The 17,495-nt window shown below is 67.4% G+C and overlaps 5 protein-coding genes across 5 annotated transcripts; 2 read left to right on the forward strand and 3 right to left on the reverse strand.

Moving 5' to 3' along the window:
• Positions 1 to 50: 50 nt before the first annotated feature.
• RHOBADRAFT_54815 (uncharacterized protein) lies at positions 51 to 1,290 on the reverse strand. The gene is made up of 5 exons (XM_018417516.1): positions 1,269 to 1,290; positions 729 to 1,196; positions 523 to 652; positions 434 to 443; positions 51 to 357 (listed from the first exon to the last, which is right to left on the reverse strand). The coding sequence occupies exons 2-5, from the start codon at positions 1,106 to 1,108 to the stop codon at positions 92 to 94; spliced, it is 786 nt and encodes a 261-aa protein (XP_018269665.1). The 5' UTR covers positions 1,109 to 1,196; positions 1,269 to 1,290; the 3' UTR covers positions 51 to 91.
• A 1,610-nt stretch (positions 1,291 to 2,900) lies between these two features.
• Positions 2,901 to 4,892, reverse strand: RHOBADRAFT_28728 (uncharacterized protein). The gene is made up of 7 exons (XM_018412836.1): positions 4,469 to 4,892; positions 4,355 to 4,394; positions 3,914 to 4,290; positions 3,552 to 3,846; positions 3,282 to 3,402; positions 3,137 to 3,206; positions 2,901 to 3,042 (listed from the first exon to the last, which is right to left on the reverse strand). The coding sequence occupies exons 1-7, from the start codon at positions 4,774 to 4,776 to the stop codon at positions 2,994 to 2,996; spliced, it is 1,260 nt and encodes a 419-aa protein (XP_018269666.1). The 5' UTR covers positions 4,777 to 4,892; the 3' UTR covers positions 2,901 to 2,993.
• Positions 4,893 to 6,628: 1,736 nt separating this feature from the next.
• On the forward strand, positions 6,629 to 7,524 carry RHOBADRAFT_54817 (uncharacterized protein). The gene is made up of 4 exons (XM_018417517.1): positions 6,629 to 6,659; positions 6,730 to 6,819; positions 6,896 to 6,959; positions 7,034 to 7,524. The coding sequence occupies exons 1-4, from the start codon at positions 6,657 to 6,659 to the stop codon at positions 7,459 to 7,461; spliced, it is 585 nt and encodes a 194-aa protein (XP_018269667.1). The 5' UTR covers positions 6,629 to 6,656; the 3' UTR covers positions 7,462 to 7,524.
• A 22-nt stretch (positions 7,525 to 7,546) lies between these two features.
• On the reverse strand, positions 7,547 to 9,903 carry RHOBADRAFT_50043 (uncharacterized protein; the record flags this gene model as incomplete). Its single annotated transcript, XM_018415287.1, has 2 exons — positions 7,547 to 9,736; positions 9,801 to 9,903. 2 exons carry the CDS (start codon positions 9,901 to 9,903, stop codon positions 7,572 to 7,574), a joined length of 2,268 nt encoding a protein of 755 aa, XP_018269668.1. The 3' UTR covers positions 7,547 to 7,571.
• A 464-nt stretch (positions 9,904 to 10,367) lies between these two features.
• RHOBADRAFT_54819 (uncharacterized protein) lies at positions 10,368 to 17,333 on the forward strand. The gene is made up of 16 exons (XM_018417518.1): positions 10,368 to 10,482; positions 10,580 to 10,697; positions 10,768 to 10,903; positions 10,969 to 11,288; positions 11,378 to 11,701; positions 11,868 to 12,339; positions 12,415 to 13,467; positions 13,575 to 15,867; positions 15,938 to 16,072; positions 16,226 to 16,246; positions 16,317 to 16,337; positions 16,429 to 16,533; positions 16,688 to 16,729; positions 16,830 to 16,892; positions 16,985 to 17,005; positions 17,082 to 17,333. The coding sequence occupies exons 1-16, from the start codon at positions 10,451 to 10,453 to the stop codon at positions 17,215 to 17,217; spliced, it is 5,292 nt and encodes a 1,763-aa protein (XP_018269669.1). The 5' UTR covers positions 10,368 to 10,450; the 3' UTR covers positions 17,218 to 17,333.
• The last annotated feature ends 162 nt before the right edge of the window (positions 17,334 to 17,495 follow it).

Genomic DNA, 17,495 nt, shown 5'->3' on the forward strand with positions numbered 1-17,495 from the left:
CAGTCTCGCTCAGAAAGCGCGGTCGAGCGAGAGGCGAGAGAGTCTGAAAGAGAGATAGAAGATCTAGTTGCGCTTCCTCGGCTCGCTCGCTCTACGGCGCCGCCCACCGCTCCCTCCCCTTGCCGCTCTCGACCGCCTCGTAGATGGCCTCGCACGCTCGCACGACCATGGCCTCCATGCCGAGCTCGTTGGCCTCGAGGAGCTCGACGCCGTCGATCGCGTGCGGGTCGAACGCGCCGTGCTCGACGTCGCGCGAGACAAAGAGCGGGGCGTGCGCGCGCAGGTAGGCGGGCCAGACGCACTTGTCCCAGTACTCGGGCGGGTCCTTCCACAGCGATCCTTCTGCGTCGGCGAGAACTGTCAGCAAGGGTCGAGTAAGTTGCTGCTCGGCGAGACGAGGAGGAGGAGGGGGAAGAGAGGAAGGGAGACGCACCCGCCGTGTGCTGCAGGTACCGGCGACGAGGAAGAAGGTCAGTTGACGGCGCGAGAGTAGTCGAAAGAGAGAGGGAGAGAGGGACGCACGTAGCCGTGCCGGTCCTCTCGTCGCTGCTTCAGAACGGCATAGTCCTCCCGCATGAACAGCCGCACGTCGAACTGGCGCACGCTCTCGGGATCGACGAGCATGAGGAAGCCCTCGGCGATGACGATGGTTCTGCACGAGGGAGGGAGCGCGAGTGAGCACGTGCCGCGGCGGCGAGAGAGAGGGGTAAAGAGAGCGGAGGACGCACGGCTTGTCGCCCTCTTGCCGCTCGAGCAGCTCCTCGAACTTGTTCCTCCACTCTTGCTGCACCTCTTCCGAGATCGGCACTGGCCCGAGGTACTGCTCGTTGAACGCGTCGTGGCTAAAGTGCTCGTCGGGGACCTTGGCCGTCTCGCGGATGCGCCGCAGCGTGTCGCGCTGCTTGTCCCACAGGATGGCGCCCTTTGCGTCGTCCCAGTCCTGCCAGCCGTGCTCAGGATCGACCGGGATCTGCTCGGCGGGCGGGGCAAAGTCGTCCTGGAAGAGGAGGATCGACGAGGGGATGATGCGGGCGAGGTGCTTGGCGAGGGTCGTCTTGCCGCTGCAGGTCGCGCCCGAGATGCCGGCAATGACGACGCGTGGGCCCATGGTGGCTGGACGAGGGTGTGGGCGCTTGTCGGCAGGGTTCGGGGGAGCCGAAGGTGGAGCGGGCGGAGCGAAGAGGTGGAGGAGGATCTGTACGGGCGCAGGCAGGTCAGCGGGGACGGCCTGTAGCTCGCAGAATGCAGGGGGAGCGTCGCGGCGCACCTATCGTATCAGAGAGAGGACCGATTTTGGTTCGAGAGGTGCCGGTGCTGATGAGGGTGCGATGCAGTCTGCGCGGTCGGCGAGCGCTTGCGGCGGTGCGGGTAAGGCGGAGGCTGGTATCGAGGCGCGCAGCTCAGGCGGGCCAAGTTCAGCGAGCCCAGCCGTCAGGGTCGAGGGGTGGGACGAGAAGGAGGGACGCGAGCGGCGAGCGGACCTTGAACTCGAGCCTGCGCTGTCCACAGCGCTCGCCGGGCTTTCTACCGCTTCGAGAGTGCTCTCAATGGTGTACAGAATGGCCCCGCCGGCGAGCAGACCGACAGGAAGAACGCGGTCGGCTCGCTCGTCAACCGACTCGAAGCGAGGCGGCTCGAGGCCAACTCGCGCTCTACACGACAAAAGGGCCCGGGAGAAGCGCTCGATTGCATCGTAGACACGTTCTCGTCCGATCCCGCCCGAGCAGAACACCGTAACCCTGCTAGATCAAGAGCTAGCGTTTGAGCGAGGGTGCGCAGGATCCCCCTGTCTGGAGTAGGTGGCCGGGCGCACGGGCGCTCCGCAGGGGTGCGCGCCGTGCGAGCGGCTCACCAGAGTGCACCCGCTGCCCTCAGGGGCACGAGAGGGCGGGTGCGGCCTCGTAAAGACCCGTCCTCGACGGCTCGGCTCGCTCGGCCGCCGGGACGAGTGAAGAGACGAGACGCGGACATGGGACAGTCTGGGGTCGCTCTCGAGGTACTAGACGGCTTTCGCGAAAGGGAAGGTGCCGTCGTGAGGCTGGGAAAGGGCGCGAGGGGGAGCTTTCGGGAAGAGAAGGGAGGTGCCATCGTGGGCTCGAGTGACCTGCGGCACGATGTCGAGAGGGTCAGAGCGCGCCTCGCAAAGTCGCACAGAAGGACGACAGAGCCCTTGGGGCAAACAGGGAGGAGGCGAGGGACGTACAAGGAACGAGATGAACCGCCTCGAGGTCGATAGTCCACCGCCCGCCGCCCGAGTGACCGTCCGCCCACCTTGCGCAGCTGCTGCACCTGTAGAGGCATTGTATGAGCTCCAGAACGCCTCCTGAATGGGTCTAGAGTCGGCGGAGAAGTTGAGAGGAGAGGGAGAGGGGGGCCAAACACGAGGAGGCGGGGAGGAGGTGGACGCACCAGTCGCCCACAGCCCGCACGGCGCGGTCGCCTGGCCCAATAGTCTCCTTGATGCTGCGATAGTCCTCGACGACGATGCCCACAGGCCCATGAACCGTTGCCACCAGTCGAGAGAGGTCGGACGACGCGTGCTGCTGATGAAGATGCGACGCGCCCTGCGGCGTCGGCGAACGCTCGCGGCGGTGCGGCAGTTGCTCGAGGCTGATGCATAGATGTACACGTGCTCAGGACACCCGGGTTGAGCGACCTCAGCCATGAGGGTCGAGCAGTGAGGGAGGAGAGCCGAGGAACTGTGGAGCGGAGCAAGTCGCTTCGGCTCGACCTCGACCGCAACAGCTTCTTGCGGCTCTCTGGCGTCTGCGAGAGCAGCTGAGAATACAGGGCAGATTCGGACGGACGAGTCAGGCCCGAGAGACGTGAGCGCGTCGACCTCACGTGCCTTTCTCTCGCTCTTTGCGCTCTCTCTCGGTGACTCGGGACGACGACGACACGGAGCATGGATGAATATGGACGTTGCGACCGACATCTAGGTATGTACAAGGTGGTGGCAGGGAAGGGAGCGGATCGGCGGGTTCCAGACGCGCTCAGATGCCCTCGAAGATGGCCTTGGGCTCGATCTCGCGCTTGCAGATGCTGTGGAGGGAGAGCGTAGGTCAGATCATGCTCTGAAGGTGCTAGGGCGGTGTCGCTCGAGCTCGACAGGGAAGAGTGAGAGAGGCGGACGCACCGGTAGACCTTCTCGAAGAGCGGGTAGCCCTCAAGGCGGCCGCGAGCTTCGAGGAAACCGAAGATCTCCTCTGCGAGTACGGGACAGGGAGTAGAGACGTCAGGATTCGGCCTCGAACAGTGAGAGGCGGCGAAAGGGGGCGTACCAGAGGTGATGACGCCCTGAAGGCGCTGGCCGTTGAGGAGCTCCTCCTCGAGCTCGTCGAACGTCTTGCCGGTCTTGACGAACGCCTCGGCGCACTTGCGGTTGCGGCCGCCGAACGAGGTCTGCATGAGGCGGGGATTGGGAGAGTGTGGATAGGGCAGGAGGGCAAGAAAGGTCGGGGAGGAGGACGAGGGAGGAAGGAGGGGGGCACGACGACGAAGATGGTCAGGGCAGGTCCCTGACGAGCTCGACACAGGAATTAGGGACGCACAGTGATGAGGTCGGCGACGCCGGCCGAGTGGTGCGAGAAAGTGTGCGGGCTCGAGTTGGGGAAGAACTCCTTGGTGAAGGCGGCCATCTCGAGAAGACCAATGCGGATGATGGCGGACTTGGTGTTACCTCCCATCCCTAGGCCGTCCACCACGCCGGCGGCAATTGCCACGACGTTCTTGAGGGCACCCGAGAGCGAGACGCCGGCGACGTCGGTGACGGCGTGGACGCGGAACATCTGGGTCGAGAAGACAGCCTCCCAAAGGGCGCAGTCCTCGGGCGACGGGCATCCGATACTGTGTATATATGTGCGAGTCAGCGAGGCGAAGGAGAGAGAGAAAGAAGAGGGAGAGGAGGACGGACGTGGTCTCGCAGAACTCCTCGTTGGCGACCTCGAGGGCGATGTTGGCGCCGCCGAGAGCCGAGCACGGGAGGCCGAGCTTGCGCTCGAGGATGGACGGGTACGTGTAGATCTCGGCATTCTTGAGGTCGACCTCGATGCCCTTGATGGCCGAGATGGCGCGCGCGCCCTTGGTGAGGACGCCCGGCTTGGCGAGCTCCTTGAGGACCGGCGGGAGGAACTGGTGGGGCACGCAGAAGACGATGAGGGTCGCACCCTTGACACACTCGGTGAGGGACGGGACGGCGACGAGGTTGTCGGGGAGCTTCATCTCGGGAAGGTAACGGGCGTTCTCGTGCGTCTCGTTGATGATGTCGGTCAAGAGGCCCTTGCCCGGGATCTGCGCGCACGTCGACGTGGTCAGTACGCTAAAGACGTAGAGACAGAGAAAGATCGGGACGCACCTCGCGCTGGCGGACCCAGAAGCGGACCTCCTCGTCGAAGCTGCAGGGAGGAAGGCCGAGTCAGTCTCTCGCCGAACTCACGCGCTCGCTGGAGAAAGGGAACAAGGGACGCACCCGTCCTTCTCCTCGGCGTTGACGGCGGCGAGACGAGCGAGGGCAGTGCCCCACGAGCCCGAGCCAATGACACAGATCTTCTGCGTCTTGCCGTCGCCGGTGAACTCGTCGTACTTGGCGAGGAACGGCGCGAGGGCCGGCGACGAGCCACGGCGCGGGATCGGGGCCTTGAGCGAGCCCTTGCGCGACAGGCCCTCGGCGACCGACTCGGACGGGCGGCGCTCGCGCTTCGAGTCCTTGTCGGCGGCGTCGTCGCCCTCGGCCTCGTCCTGCTCCTGCTTCTGCTGGCTCATGCTCAGGTTGGCCATGGCGCGCAGGAGGGGCGAGGGCGGGCGAGACGAGCCCGGCGTCGAGTAGCCGTTGGGCGACGCAGGACGAGAACCGGGGAGCGACGGGATCTGGAAACCGAGGGGCGAGCCCGGGCGGCTCTCGCTCGCGGGCGTGACGGTGCCAGACGGCGCGTCGTGGAGCGACTGGGTCGAACCGGTCGAGACGGCTTCGGGGCGGACGGGCATGATGGTCGTGGAAGGTGGAAGAGCGGGTGGAAGTCGAGGTGCTGGCGAACGAGCTCGAGGGCTGGGTTGGTGCGAGTTGGAGCGGGTGGGTCGCGAATTTGAGGCGAGCTTGGTGGTAGTCCAACCGGGTTTGTAGAGGGTGAGGGAGAAGAGCGAGCGCTGAGTTCGAGGGTCGGGCTCGTCGTCGCTCGCGCGTCACCAGGTCCCGTGTCTTTCTTCTCGTCCGTGCGCTTCCCTCGTCCTCTCTGGCTCTTTCGCCGGTCGCTGTGCACCTCGATAGATCTCTTCTGCATGCCCTCGCCCCTTGCGCGCAACCTCCCGGCCGTGTGCTCGCTCGTCGCACTTCTTCGAGCTTCCTTGTCGCGGAAAAACGAGCGACGAGCGGGCGACCGCTGCTCCCCCGCACACCGTTTTCGAGGTGCGGGGCAAGGCACCGAGCAGTACTTCTCTTGAGTGCGAGCATTCGGCCGGCATCGTCGCCAAGCGAGCGTTCGGGCCGCCTGCAAGTGCGAGAGTGAGGGTCCGTGCTCCCGCTGGCTCGAGAGCGAGTTCGTCTCCTCGAAAGGGTCTGCGTGCTGTCGCGGCCGACGTCGCCTGTGCGCATCGCGCCGAGTCGGTTGAGCAAGAAGGTGAAGAGCGGGACCCCGACGACGAGCCACGGGGGAGAGGGGGCCGAGCGCGCTGTGCTCGGGTCCGCTCGAGCGTGACGGCGGCTCCCACGACGGAACAGAGACGGGCCTGGCGCTTCACTTCGGCGGTGACGAGGCAAAGGGCAGCGTGCACGAGCGAAGGCGGGCACGAGGCGAGCGCGAAGAGGGCCGAAGCGGCTCGACCGCGCGAGAGGGTCGAGCAGGTCCGGGGGCTCGCCTGTGTGTATGCGCGGGCCCACAGCGGGCACCTGCAGCTCGCGCAGATGGCATCTGAGACGTGCAGGGGCGCGCTCGCTCTGAAGAAGGCGCCGCGCCGGGACGCTGTGACGAGCGGAAGCGGCGCCGGCGGCCTTCTCGCAGCCAACGCGGCCCTCGGCGAGCTCGTCGACGGGCCCAAGGCAGAAAGACGTCGACCTCGGGTACAGGCGCGCGACCATAAACGACCGCTGGAACGAGCAAAGTTGAAAAGAGAGTCTTCCGCGAGACGCAGAGAGAAATCGGGGAGGCGAGCAGGGGGCTCGCGCGACAGGGCAGCGCGGCCAGGGCCAGCATGTTCCCGTTCGCGCACAAGTCCTGCGCAGAGGTACTTGCGCAGCTCGAGAGCCGGGGCTGCTCGAGCGCGACGGTAGCGAATCGACACGAGCCGGCCCGAGGAACGGGCGCACGAGCTTAGGCGCATCGCGAGCTGTGCCCGAGATCCACTCAGAGACGAGGTGTCTGCTGTTGCATAGGCAAACAGGCGAACCATCGATGTGGACAGGCGAGCGTGCGCCGAGCGAGGGAGCATGGCGCGGCGAGGAGGCGGTACGCCCAGCGCGAGGCAGCCGGTGCAGTACTTGGGCTCGGCGGGCGAGCCAGAGCAGCTGAGAGTGCAGTGACAGCACTCGCGATGCGAGCTCAGCGTGTACGGCGAAGGGAGAGAGCTCGAGGCTGGAAGGAGGGAGGAGGAGGTCGACCACGTTCGCTCCACCGCTCGGCCCCTGGCTGGACCGTGAGCACTTCGAGGTAGACAAGTAGAGCAGCATGGTGCGCCCCGAGTTCTCTGCGTCCTCTCCAGGCGTTTGCTGACCTCGTACCCTCATCTCCCTGGGCGCAGTCTCATCGGTGGCAGCGACCCAAGGCCCTTCCGGTCGGGCAGACGACCTCGCTGTCCCTCGAGCAGCAGCAGATCCTCGCCGCAGTACCTGTGCGTCCCTCCCTTCCCCCTCCCGCCGACCTCTTCCTGCCGCACCAGCTGACCCCCACTCTCCTCTCGCTCGCAGCGGTGGAAGAAGGCGTGGGTCCGCCCGTCGACGCTCAAGCCCGGCCAGAACCCCAACTACAAAGGTGCGCACGCGTCAGAGCCGCCTTCTGATGCAGCGCAAGCTCACCTGGCCCTCTCTCCCTCCTCGCTTTCGCAGTGTACAAGTGGGTGCTCGACGCCGAGATGGGCGAGTCCAAGGGCACCGAGGAGGAGATGCAGGCGGCGCTGCAGGAGGTCGCCGCCGGCAACGTGCCCTTGCCGAGCGCAGGCGGGCCGGCCGCCGTCGACGCGAGCGGACCCGCCTCGCTCGCCCCGTCCGGCACCGCCACGCCTGCACCCGGCGCCGCGCCCGTTCACCCGCCACAGCAGGTGTCCGCCGCCGCTCTCCAGGCGAGCTCGAACCCGCTCGCGCAGGTGCAGCACGCCGACCCGGCAAAGCCGCCCGCCGGTCCTGCCCCGTCGGGCGCGGCGCCGAGCGTGCAGGAGGCGGTCAAGGGGCTCGGCGAGGTCAAGATGGGCGCAGGGATTGATGCGGTCGAGGTCAAGCGGGAGGAACGGAGCTTGGTCAAGGAGGATCAGGCGTGAGGAGGTCTCTCGAGCGGTCGTCGTTGCAGTCCCCTTGTTGTATCTCGCTCGTTCTCTCACTTTCTTGCGCCTCATGAGCTCGAATAAGAGAGAAGTGAGCGCGTTGCGAGTCACCACCCGTCGGCCGAGTAGTACCCATCCATCGCGTCGGCCGTCGCCTTCCAGCCATCCGGCTCCTCGTCCCAGTCGTCGTCGCCCTCGCCCACTTCCTCTCCCGCGCCCTCTCCATCTCCCTCGTCGACGTCTCCCTCATCGAGCCCGAGCAAGCCCTTCTGCCGCCGCCGGGACCCGCCAGTGCCGGGCTCGCCGAGGAGGCGCGCGACCTGGCGCTGCTTGGCGAGGGCGGCCGAGTGCGTCTTCTGCGGCGAGGCGCGCAGCGAGAGGACGGCGGCGAGGTCGGCGGGGAGCGATGCGCCGAGAGCGTCGAGGTCGGCGTCGTCGGTATCGTCGGCGGCGGTCGAGACGGTCGAGGCGGCCGAAGCGCTCGCGGCATCGGCGCGCAGTCGCGAGAGGAGGTCGAGCCCGGCTCGACGGTGGAAGAGCGACGCCTCGTCGCCCACGTCGTCGTCGTCGCGTTCTCCATCGCTCGCCGTCGTCCGCACATCGAGAGGCGCCGCCTCGTCGCCCTCCCTCCCCTCGCCTGCCTCCCTCGCCCTCTCCTCCGCCCGGCGCCGCCTCTCCTCCCGCTCGAGCGCCTTGACGCGCGCCTCAAACCCCTTCTCGTGGATGACGAGCCGCTCGCGGCCCGGCCCGAGCCCGAGCGCCGGGTCGCGCGACACGTCGAGGACGAGCTCGCCCCGAGCGCGCGACGACGACACGATGCGCACCTCGGGGTCGTCCTCCTCCTCGACGTCCATCTCGGCGCCGTCCTCGGACGAGCCACCGTCGTCGTCGGCGGCGGCCTTGCCCTTGCCCTTGGCCCGACCGCCCGCCTTCTTCGCGCCGGCGCCCGCCGCCGCACCAGCCGCGACCTTCTTTCGCTTGGCCGGCGCCGCCGCGGCCCTGCCCTTGCCCCTCGCCGCCGCCGCACCCTTTTTGGCCCTGCCCTTGCCCTTTGCGCCGCCTCCCGTGGCCGCCTCGGCCTCGTCGAGCGCGTCGGCGTAAAAGTCGTCGTCGTCATCGTCGAGCGCGGCATCGGCGGCGTCTCGGTCGTCGTCGCCGTCACCTGGCGCAGGAACGCGCTTGCGCGAGGCGGCGGGAGCGGGAGGGAGGAAGGACGAGGGGAGGGAGGACGAGAAGGGCTTGGGTTTGGCGGGCGCGGCGGTCGGTGCGGCGGACGCGACGGGTCGTGAGGGCGGCGGCGAGTCGGGCACGAGCGGCTTGAAGATACGCTTGGGTGCGGGTGCGGCGGTGGTGGAGGACGAGGGCGAGAGGCCAAAGAGCGGGTTCGAGGCGGATGGGCGCTTGACCGGCGAGGGCCCGAACACCTCGTCGTCGTCCGTCGGCGCAGCTGCCACGACGGGTCGCACGGGCGACGCCTTGGCGAGTTGTGCGAGGAGGCGCTGAGAGCCCTGCGACTGCGACGGCGCGTGCGTCGACGCCTGCGACGAGAAGAAGTCGTCGACCTCGTCGAGGTCCATGCCCCTCGCCGACCCGACCGACTCGGTGCGCGCGAACGCTCGCGCTGCGCCGCCGTCCGGCACGCTCGATGCGCCGCCCCACCCTGCTCCCCTGCTCGTCGCCTTGCCGCCGAGCACGCCGCTCGCGCGCGCCCGCTCCCGCTCGGCGCGCTTCTTGGCCTTGAGCCGCTCACGCTCGGCGCGCTCGAGCTCGCCGAACGTGCCCTTCTGCGGGCTCGCGAACGGGTTGCGCGCGCGCTTCTGCGGCGAGGCCGACACGCCCGTCACGGGGAGCGAGTCGGACTGGGCGAGCGTCGCCGAGGCCCAGGCGCCCGACATGGGCCGGTTTGGCGAGCCCGAGGTCGAGTGCGCGGCGGCGAGCGCTCGCAGCTTCGAGGGCGAGTTGGCGTGGACGAATGAGGTCGTCGACGACGACGAGGGCTTGTCGCGACTTGACGACAGGCGCTTCGAGGGCGACGCGTCGACTGCGGGGGCGGGTCCGTCGGTCGAGGACGAGACGGCGTCGGGGCGGGGGCGAGAGCGCGAGCTCTTGGGCTTGGTCGGCGTCTTGAAGATGTGGGACGACTCGGCGGCGGCGGTCCTAGTCGAAGGAGGAGGTGGGGGTTTCGACGTGGCGGTGGAGCGACTCGACGAGGGCTTGTCGGCGGGGTTGGCCGCGGCTGCTCGGAGCTTGTTGTATTCCTTGTACTTGGCGGCTGCGCACGAGCAGGCAGAGTGAGCTCGTGAGGGCCAAGGAGGGCAAGCGAGGGGGGGACGGACCGATCGAGGGCTGCAGGCGGATGTCGTCCTTTGTCGGGGCGCGGTCGTGGGAGGCCTTGAACGCGCGCTCCCACTCCTTGAGCTCGTTGCGGAGGTCGGCCATGGTGTTCGAGGCGACCTGGCTCGGTTGAGGGAGCGTCGGACGAGGGGGACGAGGTGGACGCCACGAGGCCTCGAGCGGGTGCGGTGCAATGCCTGGGCGGGTGAAGGTGCAGTAGTGCGCGCTGTGGGCACGTACGCTCGTCGGCAGAGCGAGCAGAGAGTTGACGCGAGGAGCGAGGACGACGAGGCGGCGAGAGACGAGGCGAGGGTCTGCACCACACGCCCACCAGCCCACGCTCGGTCGGGTTGAGCTGCGACCCAGTCCAAGCCTAACCGACAGGCTCGACTCGCCCACCCACGAGCTCGTCTCGTCCGCGCGCTCGCCGTCCAGGGCCCGCCTCTCCCCCCTCCTCCCTCCCTCCGACCCTCGCCCCGGCTCGACACCCTCAAGGACCACGCCAGTACCGCAGAGCACCTCCACCACCGTTGACTAGCCGCCCAGGCGTCCCGCCCACAGCAGCGCACGCCGTCGTTGCCGTCCTCCTCCGGCCCATCGCCACCCCTCGTCTCGCTCGCCCGTCGCTCCACCCACAAGCCTCGCGTCCACCATGCTCGGCCACGAGTTCGCCCACTCGACCCAGTGCGCCCCATCTCGCCCTTTACCGAGCGTGCCGAGACGTGTTCAGGACGACCGCTGACCAAGTCGGCCTCGCGGCTCCTTCTCCCCTCCCTTGCAGGCCGATCAAGCGTCCGCGCACGATCCAGTTCGGCATCCTCTCGCCAGAAGAGATCAAGGCCATCTCGGTGTGCAAGGTCGAGTACCCGGAGACGTTCGAGGAGGGCAACGCCAAGCCGGTCCGTCCACTCGTCCCCTCTCTCGGTCGCGTACCCCTCGAGCTCACCCTCTCGAGACGAGCGCACGCAGAAAACCGGCGGCCTGAGCGACCCGCGACTCGGCACGATCGACCGCAACTTCAAGTGCGCGACTTGCGGCGAGGGCATGGCCGAGTGCCCGGGTCACTTTGGCCACATCGAGCTCTCGCGCGCCGTCTTCCACGTCGGTGCGTCGCTCGAGTCTCTCAACACCATCACCCTCTCGTTACTGACGGCACAAATGTGTACACAGGCTTCCTCAACAAGGTCAAGAAGATCACCGAGTGCATCTGCGTCCAGTGCGGCAAGCTCAAGGTCTCGCCGCTCGAGGACCCTCGCCTCGGCGACGCCGTGCGCTTCGTGCGCGACCCGAAGAAGCGCCTCGCCATCGTGCACGCCCTGGTCAAGGTCAAGAACACGTGCGAGATGACGGTCATCGACGACGAGACGCAGGCCAAGATCGCCGCCGGCGAGGACGTGCCGCCCGGTCACGGCGGGTGCGGGCACGAGCAGCCGCAGATCCGGCGCGAGGGCCTCAAGCTCTTCCTCGTGTACGGGCGGGGCAAGGACGAGGTGAGCTCGAGCCGTCGAGCTTCTGCCGCTCGGGCGACCTTTGCTCACCCTGTCGCGAGCCTTGTCGCTCTCCCTCCCTCTTCTTCCAGGACGGCAACGTGCAGCAGCCCGACCGCAAGCCGTACACTGCGACGCACGCCCACACGCTGTTCCGCAAGATCTCGGACGACGACCTCGTCACGATGGGCCTGTCGGCGTCCGAGGCGCACCCGGCCTGGATGATCCTCACCGTGCTCCCCGTGCCGCCCATGCCCGTGCGGCCCTCGATCTCGGTCGACGGCGGCGCCATGCGCGGCGAGGACGACCTGACGTACAAGCTCGCCGAGATCATCCGCGCCAACTCGAGCCTGCGCAAGTTCGAGGAGGAGGGTGCGCCGGCGCACGTCATCAACGAGTTCGAGACGCTGCTCCAGGTGCGTCGAGTCGTCCTCTCCCTCGCCTCGTTCTGCCGCGTCGTACCGAGCGCGTCCCTGACCCTTGCCTTCTCACCCTCCCTCCCCTCTTTCTCCCTTTCTCCCTCTCGCCCTCGGCGCTCCCTTTCCTCCGCACTTTCTCTCTCTGTCTCTCTCTCTCTCGCAGTGGCACATCGCGACCTACATGGACAACGACCTGGCCGGCCAGCCGCAAGCGCTGCAAAAGTCGGGCCGGCCCGTCAAGTCGATCCGGGCCCGCCTCAAGGGCAAGGAGGGTCGGCTGCGCGGCAACCTCATGGGCAAGCGCGTCGACTTCTCGGCCCGCACCGTCATCACGGGCGACCCCAACCTCGCCCTCGACGAGGTCGGCGTCCCGTTCTCGATCGCGCGCACCCTCACGTACCCGGAGCGCGTCACGCCGTACAACATCACGCACCTCCAGGAGCTCGTCCGCAACGGGCCCAACGAGTACCCGGGCGCGCGGTACGTCGTGCGCGACACGGGCGACCGCATTGACCTGCGGTACAACAAGCGCGCCGACACGTTCCTCCAGTACGGCTGGATCGTCGAGCGCCACCTCAAGGACGGCGACATCGTCCTGTTCAACCGTCAGCCGTCGCTCCACAAGATGTCCATGAGTGCGTCACCCTCTCTCTCGCCGTCCGTCCTCGTCCTCAAGAGCGACATTCCTAACTCTTCTCTCTCTCTCGCAGTGGGTCACCGCGTCAAGCTCATGCCGTACTCGACGTTCCGCCTCAACCTGTCGGTCACGTCGCCGTACAACGCCGACTTTGACGGCGACGAGATGAACTTGCACGTGCCGCAGAGCGAGGAGACGCGCGCCGAGCTCATCAACATCTGCGCCGTCCCGCGCAACATCATCTCGCCCCAGGCCAACAAGCCCGTCATGGGCATCGTCCAGGACACGCTCTGCGGCGTCCGCAAGTTCACCCTGCGCGACTGCTTCATGGACCAGGACTTTATCCAGAACATCCTCCTGTGGGTCCCGGACTGGGACGGCATCCTCCCGCCGCCGGCCATCATGAAGCCTCGGCCGATGTGGACGGGCAAGCAGATCCTGTCGATGTGCATCCCGTCGGGCATCAACCTGTACCGCGCAGCGGGCGGCAACTCGTCGGCGCCGGCCGAGGACGACGGCATGTTTATCGAGGACGGCCTCATCATGTACGGCACGGTCGACAAGAAGACGGTCGGCACGTCGCAGGGCGGCCTCATCCACGTCATCTACCGCGAGAAGGGCCACATCGTGTGCCGCGACTTTTTTTCGGGCGTCCAGAAGGTCGTCAACTTCTGGCTCCTGCACAACGGCTTCTCGATCGGCATCGGCGACACGGTGCCGGACAAGGGCACGATGGAGGCCATCCAGGGCTTCATCAACACGGCCAAGGCCGACGTCGAGAACATCATCCAGCTCGCGCACGACGACCGCCTCGAGCCCGAGCCCGGCATGACGGTCCGCGAGTCGTTCGAGTCCAAGGTGACGCGCGCCCTCAACCAGGCCCGTGACTCGTCCGGCCGCAGCGCCGAGCGGTCGCTCAAGGCCGACAACAACGTCAAGCAGATGGTCGTCGCCGGGTCCAAGGGCTCGTTCATCAACATCTCGCAGATGTCGGCCTGTGTCGGGCAGCAGATCGTCGAGGGCAAGCGCTGCCCGTTCGGGTTCAAGTACCGGTCCCTGCCGCACTTCACCAAGGACGACTACTCGCCCGAGGCCCGTGGCTTCGTCGAGAACTCGTACCTGCGAGGTGCGTCCCTCTCTCTCTCTCTCTGTGTGTCTCTTGCGCGCACGTGAAGCACACAGACTGACTCGCTCGTCCTCCCTCTCCCTCCCCTCGCTCTCGTCGCGCCGCAGGGTTGACGCCGCAAGAGTTCTTCTTCCACGCCATGGCCGGTCGCGAGGGCCTGATCGACACGGCCGTCAAGACGGCCGAGACCGGCTACATCCAGCGCCGACTCGTCAAGGCGCTCGAGGACGTCATGGTCGCGTACGACGGAACCGTGCGCAACTCGCTCGGCGACGTCGTCCAGTTCATCTACGGCGAGGACGGCATGGACGGCGCCTTCATCGAGGAGCAGGTCATCGAGCCGATCCGCCTGTCGGACGAGCGCTTCGAGAAGCGGTACCGCGTCGACGTGACCGACCCCGAGTGGACGTTCCGCCCCAAGACGATCCGCGTCGACCTCGCCCAGGCCGACCCGCTCGTGCAGCAGGTCCTCGACGAGGAGTACCGCATCCTGCGCGAGGACCGGCACCTCCTGCGGCACAAGGTCTTCCCCAAGGGCGACGCGACCGTGTCGCTCCCGGTCAACCTGCGGCGCGTCATCCAGAACGCGCAGCAGATCTTCCACATCGACTTCCGCAAGCCGAGCGACCTCCCGCCGGCCGAGGTCGTCGAGGCCGTCGACTCGCTCGTGCGCCGCCTCGTCGTCGTGCGCGGCAACGACGACTTGTCGCACGAGGCGCAGGCCAACGCGACGCGCCTGTTCGGCATCTTTGTCCGCTCGGTCCTCGCCTCGCGCCGCGTCATCGAGGAGTACCACCTCAACCGCGAGGCGTTCGAGTGGGTCGTCGGCGAGGTCGAGACCAAGTTCAACGCGGCCGTCGTCGCGCCGGGCGAGATGTGCGGCACGCTCGCGGCCCAGTCGATCGGCGAGCCGGCGACGCAGATGACGCTCAACACGTTCCACTACGCCGGTGTGTCGTCCAAGAACGTGACGCTCGGTGTGCCTCGCCTCAAGGAGATCATCAACGTCGCCGTCAACCTCAAGACGCCGTCGACGACCGTCTACCTCGAGCCCGAGTTCGCCCAGGACATCAACCTCGCCAAGGAGGTCCAGACGCGCCTGTCGTACACGACGCTCCAGACGGTGACGGCCTCGACCGAGATCTTCTACGACCCGGACCCGACCGCGACCGTCATCGAGGACGACCGCGAGTTTGTCGAGGCCTTCTTTGCCATCCCGGACGAGGACGTCGAGGCCAACCTGTCGCGCCAGTCGCCGTGGCTGCTCCGGTTCGAGCTCGACCGCGCCAAGATGCTCGACAAGAAGCTTGAGATGCACTACGTCGCGGGCAAGATTGCCGAGACGTTCGACCAGGACCTGTTCGTCATCTGGTCCGAGGACAACGCCGAGAAGCTCGTCATCCGGTGCCGTGCCCTCAAGGGCGCGTCGTCGTCGCAGGACAAGGAGGGCGAGGCCGACGACGACGAGGACGACGAGGACGTCTTCCTCAAGCAGCTCGAGTCGCAGATGCTCGGCTCGATCGCGCTCCGAGGCGTCGAGGGCATCGACCGCGTCTTCATGATGGAGCAGAAGCGGCCGACGCTCAACGCGGCGGGCGAGTTCCACACGCCCAACGAGTGGGTCCTCGAGACGGACGGCATCAACCTGCGCAAGGTCCTGTGCACCGAGGGCGTCGACCCGACGAGGACCCTGTCCAACTCGTGCGTCGAGATCCTCGAGGTGCTCGGCATCGAGGCGGCGCGAGCGTCGGTCCTGCGCGAGCTCCGCAACGTCATCGAGTTTGACGGCTCCAAGGTCAACTACCGCCACCTGTCGATGCTCACCGACATCATGACCAACCGCGGGTCGCTCATGGCCATCACGCGCCACGGCATCAACCGCAGCGACACGGGCGCGCTCATGCGCTGCTCGTTCGAGGAGACGGTCGAGATCCTCATGGACGCGGCCGCAGCCGGCGAGATCGACTACTGCACAGGGGTCGCCGAGGCCGTTCTGCTCGGGCAGCAGGCGCCGATGGGCACCGGCGCGTTCGAGCTCGCACTCGACCTCGACAAGCTGCGCGAGGTCGTGCCCGACCACCGCCTGCCCGTCCCGGCCGGCATGATGCTCGACGCCGCCGTTCTCGACGGTGGCCGCACCCCGGGCGGCGGCGCGACGCCGTACGCCGACCTTGCCGAGGGCAAGACGCCCGCCTACGCCGGCGTCGAGCAGTACGGCTCGTTCTCGCCCATCGTGCAACCGGGCCAGGACGGCATGGGCTACGACCAGCTCGGCGGCGCGTCGCCCTTCTCGGGTGGCGCCAGTCCGTTCGCCGGCGGGCAGTCGCCGTTCCTCGGAGGGCAGAGCCCGTTCTTGGGCGGCGCCAGTCCCTTTGGCGCCGGCACTTCTGGCTACGCCCCGTGCGTCCTCGCCCTCTCTCTCTCTTCCTCCCTCTCGACGCCGTGACTGACTCGTGTCGTGCGCTCGCAGGTCCTCGCCGTTCGCGTACGGCGGCGCGTCGCCCTACAACCCTGCCGGCGCCGGGGCAGGAGGAGCGTCGCCCTGGGTCAACCGCGCTTCGCCTTCCTCGCCCAACGCCTACTCGCCCTCGAGCCCTCGCTTCTCGTGCGTCGGATCGTCCTCCTCGGCGTCTCTCTCGAGGACGAGGACGAGAATACTGACCTTCCTCGTCCTCCCCTTCTTCTCTCCTCCCCTCTCTCTCTCTCTCTCGCCGTCAATCTCCCTCGCCTCGACGAACCACCCGAATCTCCTCGACAGGCCTGCGAGCCCTGGATACAGGTGCGTCCCGCCTCGTCTCGCTCGGTCTCTTGTCCTAGAGCCCTCACTAACGCCCGACCTTGACCCGCAGCCCGACCTCGCCCTCGTTCTCGTACGCTCGACCTTTCTCCTCCTCTCCGCCCCTCGTCGGCTCCCCGTCAATCGTTGAAGCTCACTCTCGCGTTCGTCCTCTCGACCTGCAGGCCCGCATCGCCAAGGTTCTCTCCCGCGAGCCCGGCCTTCTCTCCTGCAAGCCCGGCCTTCTCGCCGGCAAGCCCGAGGTTCTCTCCGGCCAGTCCGGCCTTCTCGTACGTCGTCTGTCTCTCTACCTCCGTCGCAGCGGTCGCGAGAGCCCCTTTGTCTCACCAACCGTCTCTGACTCTTCTTCTCCCTTCCCCCCATCGCCCTCTCCTCCTCCTTCTCCCTCCCTCCTCAACTCGTCCTTCTCTTCACGTCACGCAGGCCGACCTCGCCCAAGTTCTCGCCGACGAGCCCTGCCTACTCGTGAGTCGGCCTGTCCTCGTCGACAGCGGGCGCGAGCCTTCACGAAGCGGTACTGACACCTCCTCGACCCCCTTCCTCTTCTCCCCTACCTTTTACGCAGGCCGACGAGCCCGAGGATGAGCCCGACATCGCCTGCCTTCAGCCCCGCCAGCCCCAAGTACAGGTGCGCTCGACCCTCTCTTTTCCCCTCTCGGCCTTTTGTCGCGCCCGCCGACTCGAGATTGACTCTTCCCTCGCTCCTCGTCCTCGCCACAGCCCAACATCGCCGCAGTACTCGTGCGTCCTGCCTCTCTCTCTTGATGTCCTGAGCGAGCTCGACCTGACCTCGCGCCCTTCCCTCTCTCTCTCGCAGGCCGACCTCGCCGGCGTACAGCCCGACGAGCCCCGCGACGGGCGCCGGCACGCAGTCGACCAACCCGACGACGGCCGCCTCGACGCAGCAGCAGCAGCCGCACTCGTACTCGAGCGCGCCGTCGTGGAGTCGCTGAGCGAGTCGAGCCGAGTTGGGGCATGGAGCAGGGTCGCGATCGCCTCGTGTACGAGCAGCAGTAGTACTTGTACGGAGCACGTGTCGAGAGCTTGGAACCAGGTCCGTTCAGACCACCTTGAGCGACTTGAGAGAGCGGCTCGAGACGAAAGCGGCCTTCCCAAGTTCGCTCGCCTCGACCTTCTCGCTCGGCGTGCTGCTCGGCTCGCTGTCAGACGGGGCGAGAGCCGCCTCGCACTCTGAGCATGGTCGTCGACGAGCCCTCTCAGCTCTCGCATC

The sequence above is a fragment of the Rhodotorula graminis genome, assembly GCF_001329695.1.
Source record: "Rhodotorula graminis WP1 unplaced genomic scaffold RHOBAscaffold_10, whole genome shotgun sequence".
Classification (NCBI taxonomy): Eukaryota; Fungi; Basidiomycota; class Microbotryomycetes; order Sporidiobolales; family Sporidiobolaceae; genus Rhodotorula; species Rhodotorula graminis.

Coding starts and splice junctions, on each gene's coding strand:
- RHOBADRAFT_54815 (XM_018417516.1), bottom strand. CDS start 1,108: ATGGGCCCACGCGTCGTCATTGCCGGCATCTCGGGCGCGACCTGCAGC. Junction 653..728: donor CGGCAAGAGGGCGACAAGCC/GTGCGTCCTCCG, acceptor TCCCTCGTGCAG/AACCATCGTCATCGCCGAGG.
- RHOBADRAFT_28728 (XM_018412836.1), bottom strand. CDS start 4,776: ATGGCCAACCTGAGCATGAGCCAGCAGAAGCAGGAGCAGGACGAGGCC. Junction 4,291..4,354: donor TCTGGGTCCGCCAGCGCGAG/GTGCGTCCCGAT, acceptor ACGTGCGCGCAG/ATCCCGGGCAAGGGCCTCTT. Junction 3,847..3,913: donor GAGGAGTTCTGCGAGACCAC/GTCCGTCCTCCT, acceptor ATATATACACAG/TATCGGATGCCCGTCGCCCG.
- RHOBADRAFT_54817 (XM_018417517.1), top strand. Junction 6,820..6,895: donor AGATCCTCGCCGCAGTACCT/GTGCGTCCCTCC, acceptor TCTCGCTCGCAG/CGGTGGAAGAAGGCGTGGGT. Junction 6,960..7,033: donor CCAGAACCCCAACTACAAAG/GTGCGCACGCGT, acceptor TCGCTTTCGCAG/TGTACAAGTGGGTGCTCGAC.
- RHOBADRAFT_54819 (XM_018417518.1), top strand. CDS start 10,451: ATGCTCGGCCACGAGTTCGCCCACTCGACCCA. Junction 16,247..16,316: donor CCTGCGAGCCCTGGATACAG/GTGCGTCCCGCC, acceptor CTTGACCCGCAG/CCCGACCTCGCCCTCGTTCT. Junction 17,006..17,081: donor CCAACATCGCCGCAGTACTC/GTGCGTCCTGCC, acceptor TCTCTCTCGCAG/GCCGACCTCGCCGGCGTACA.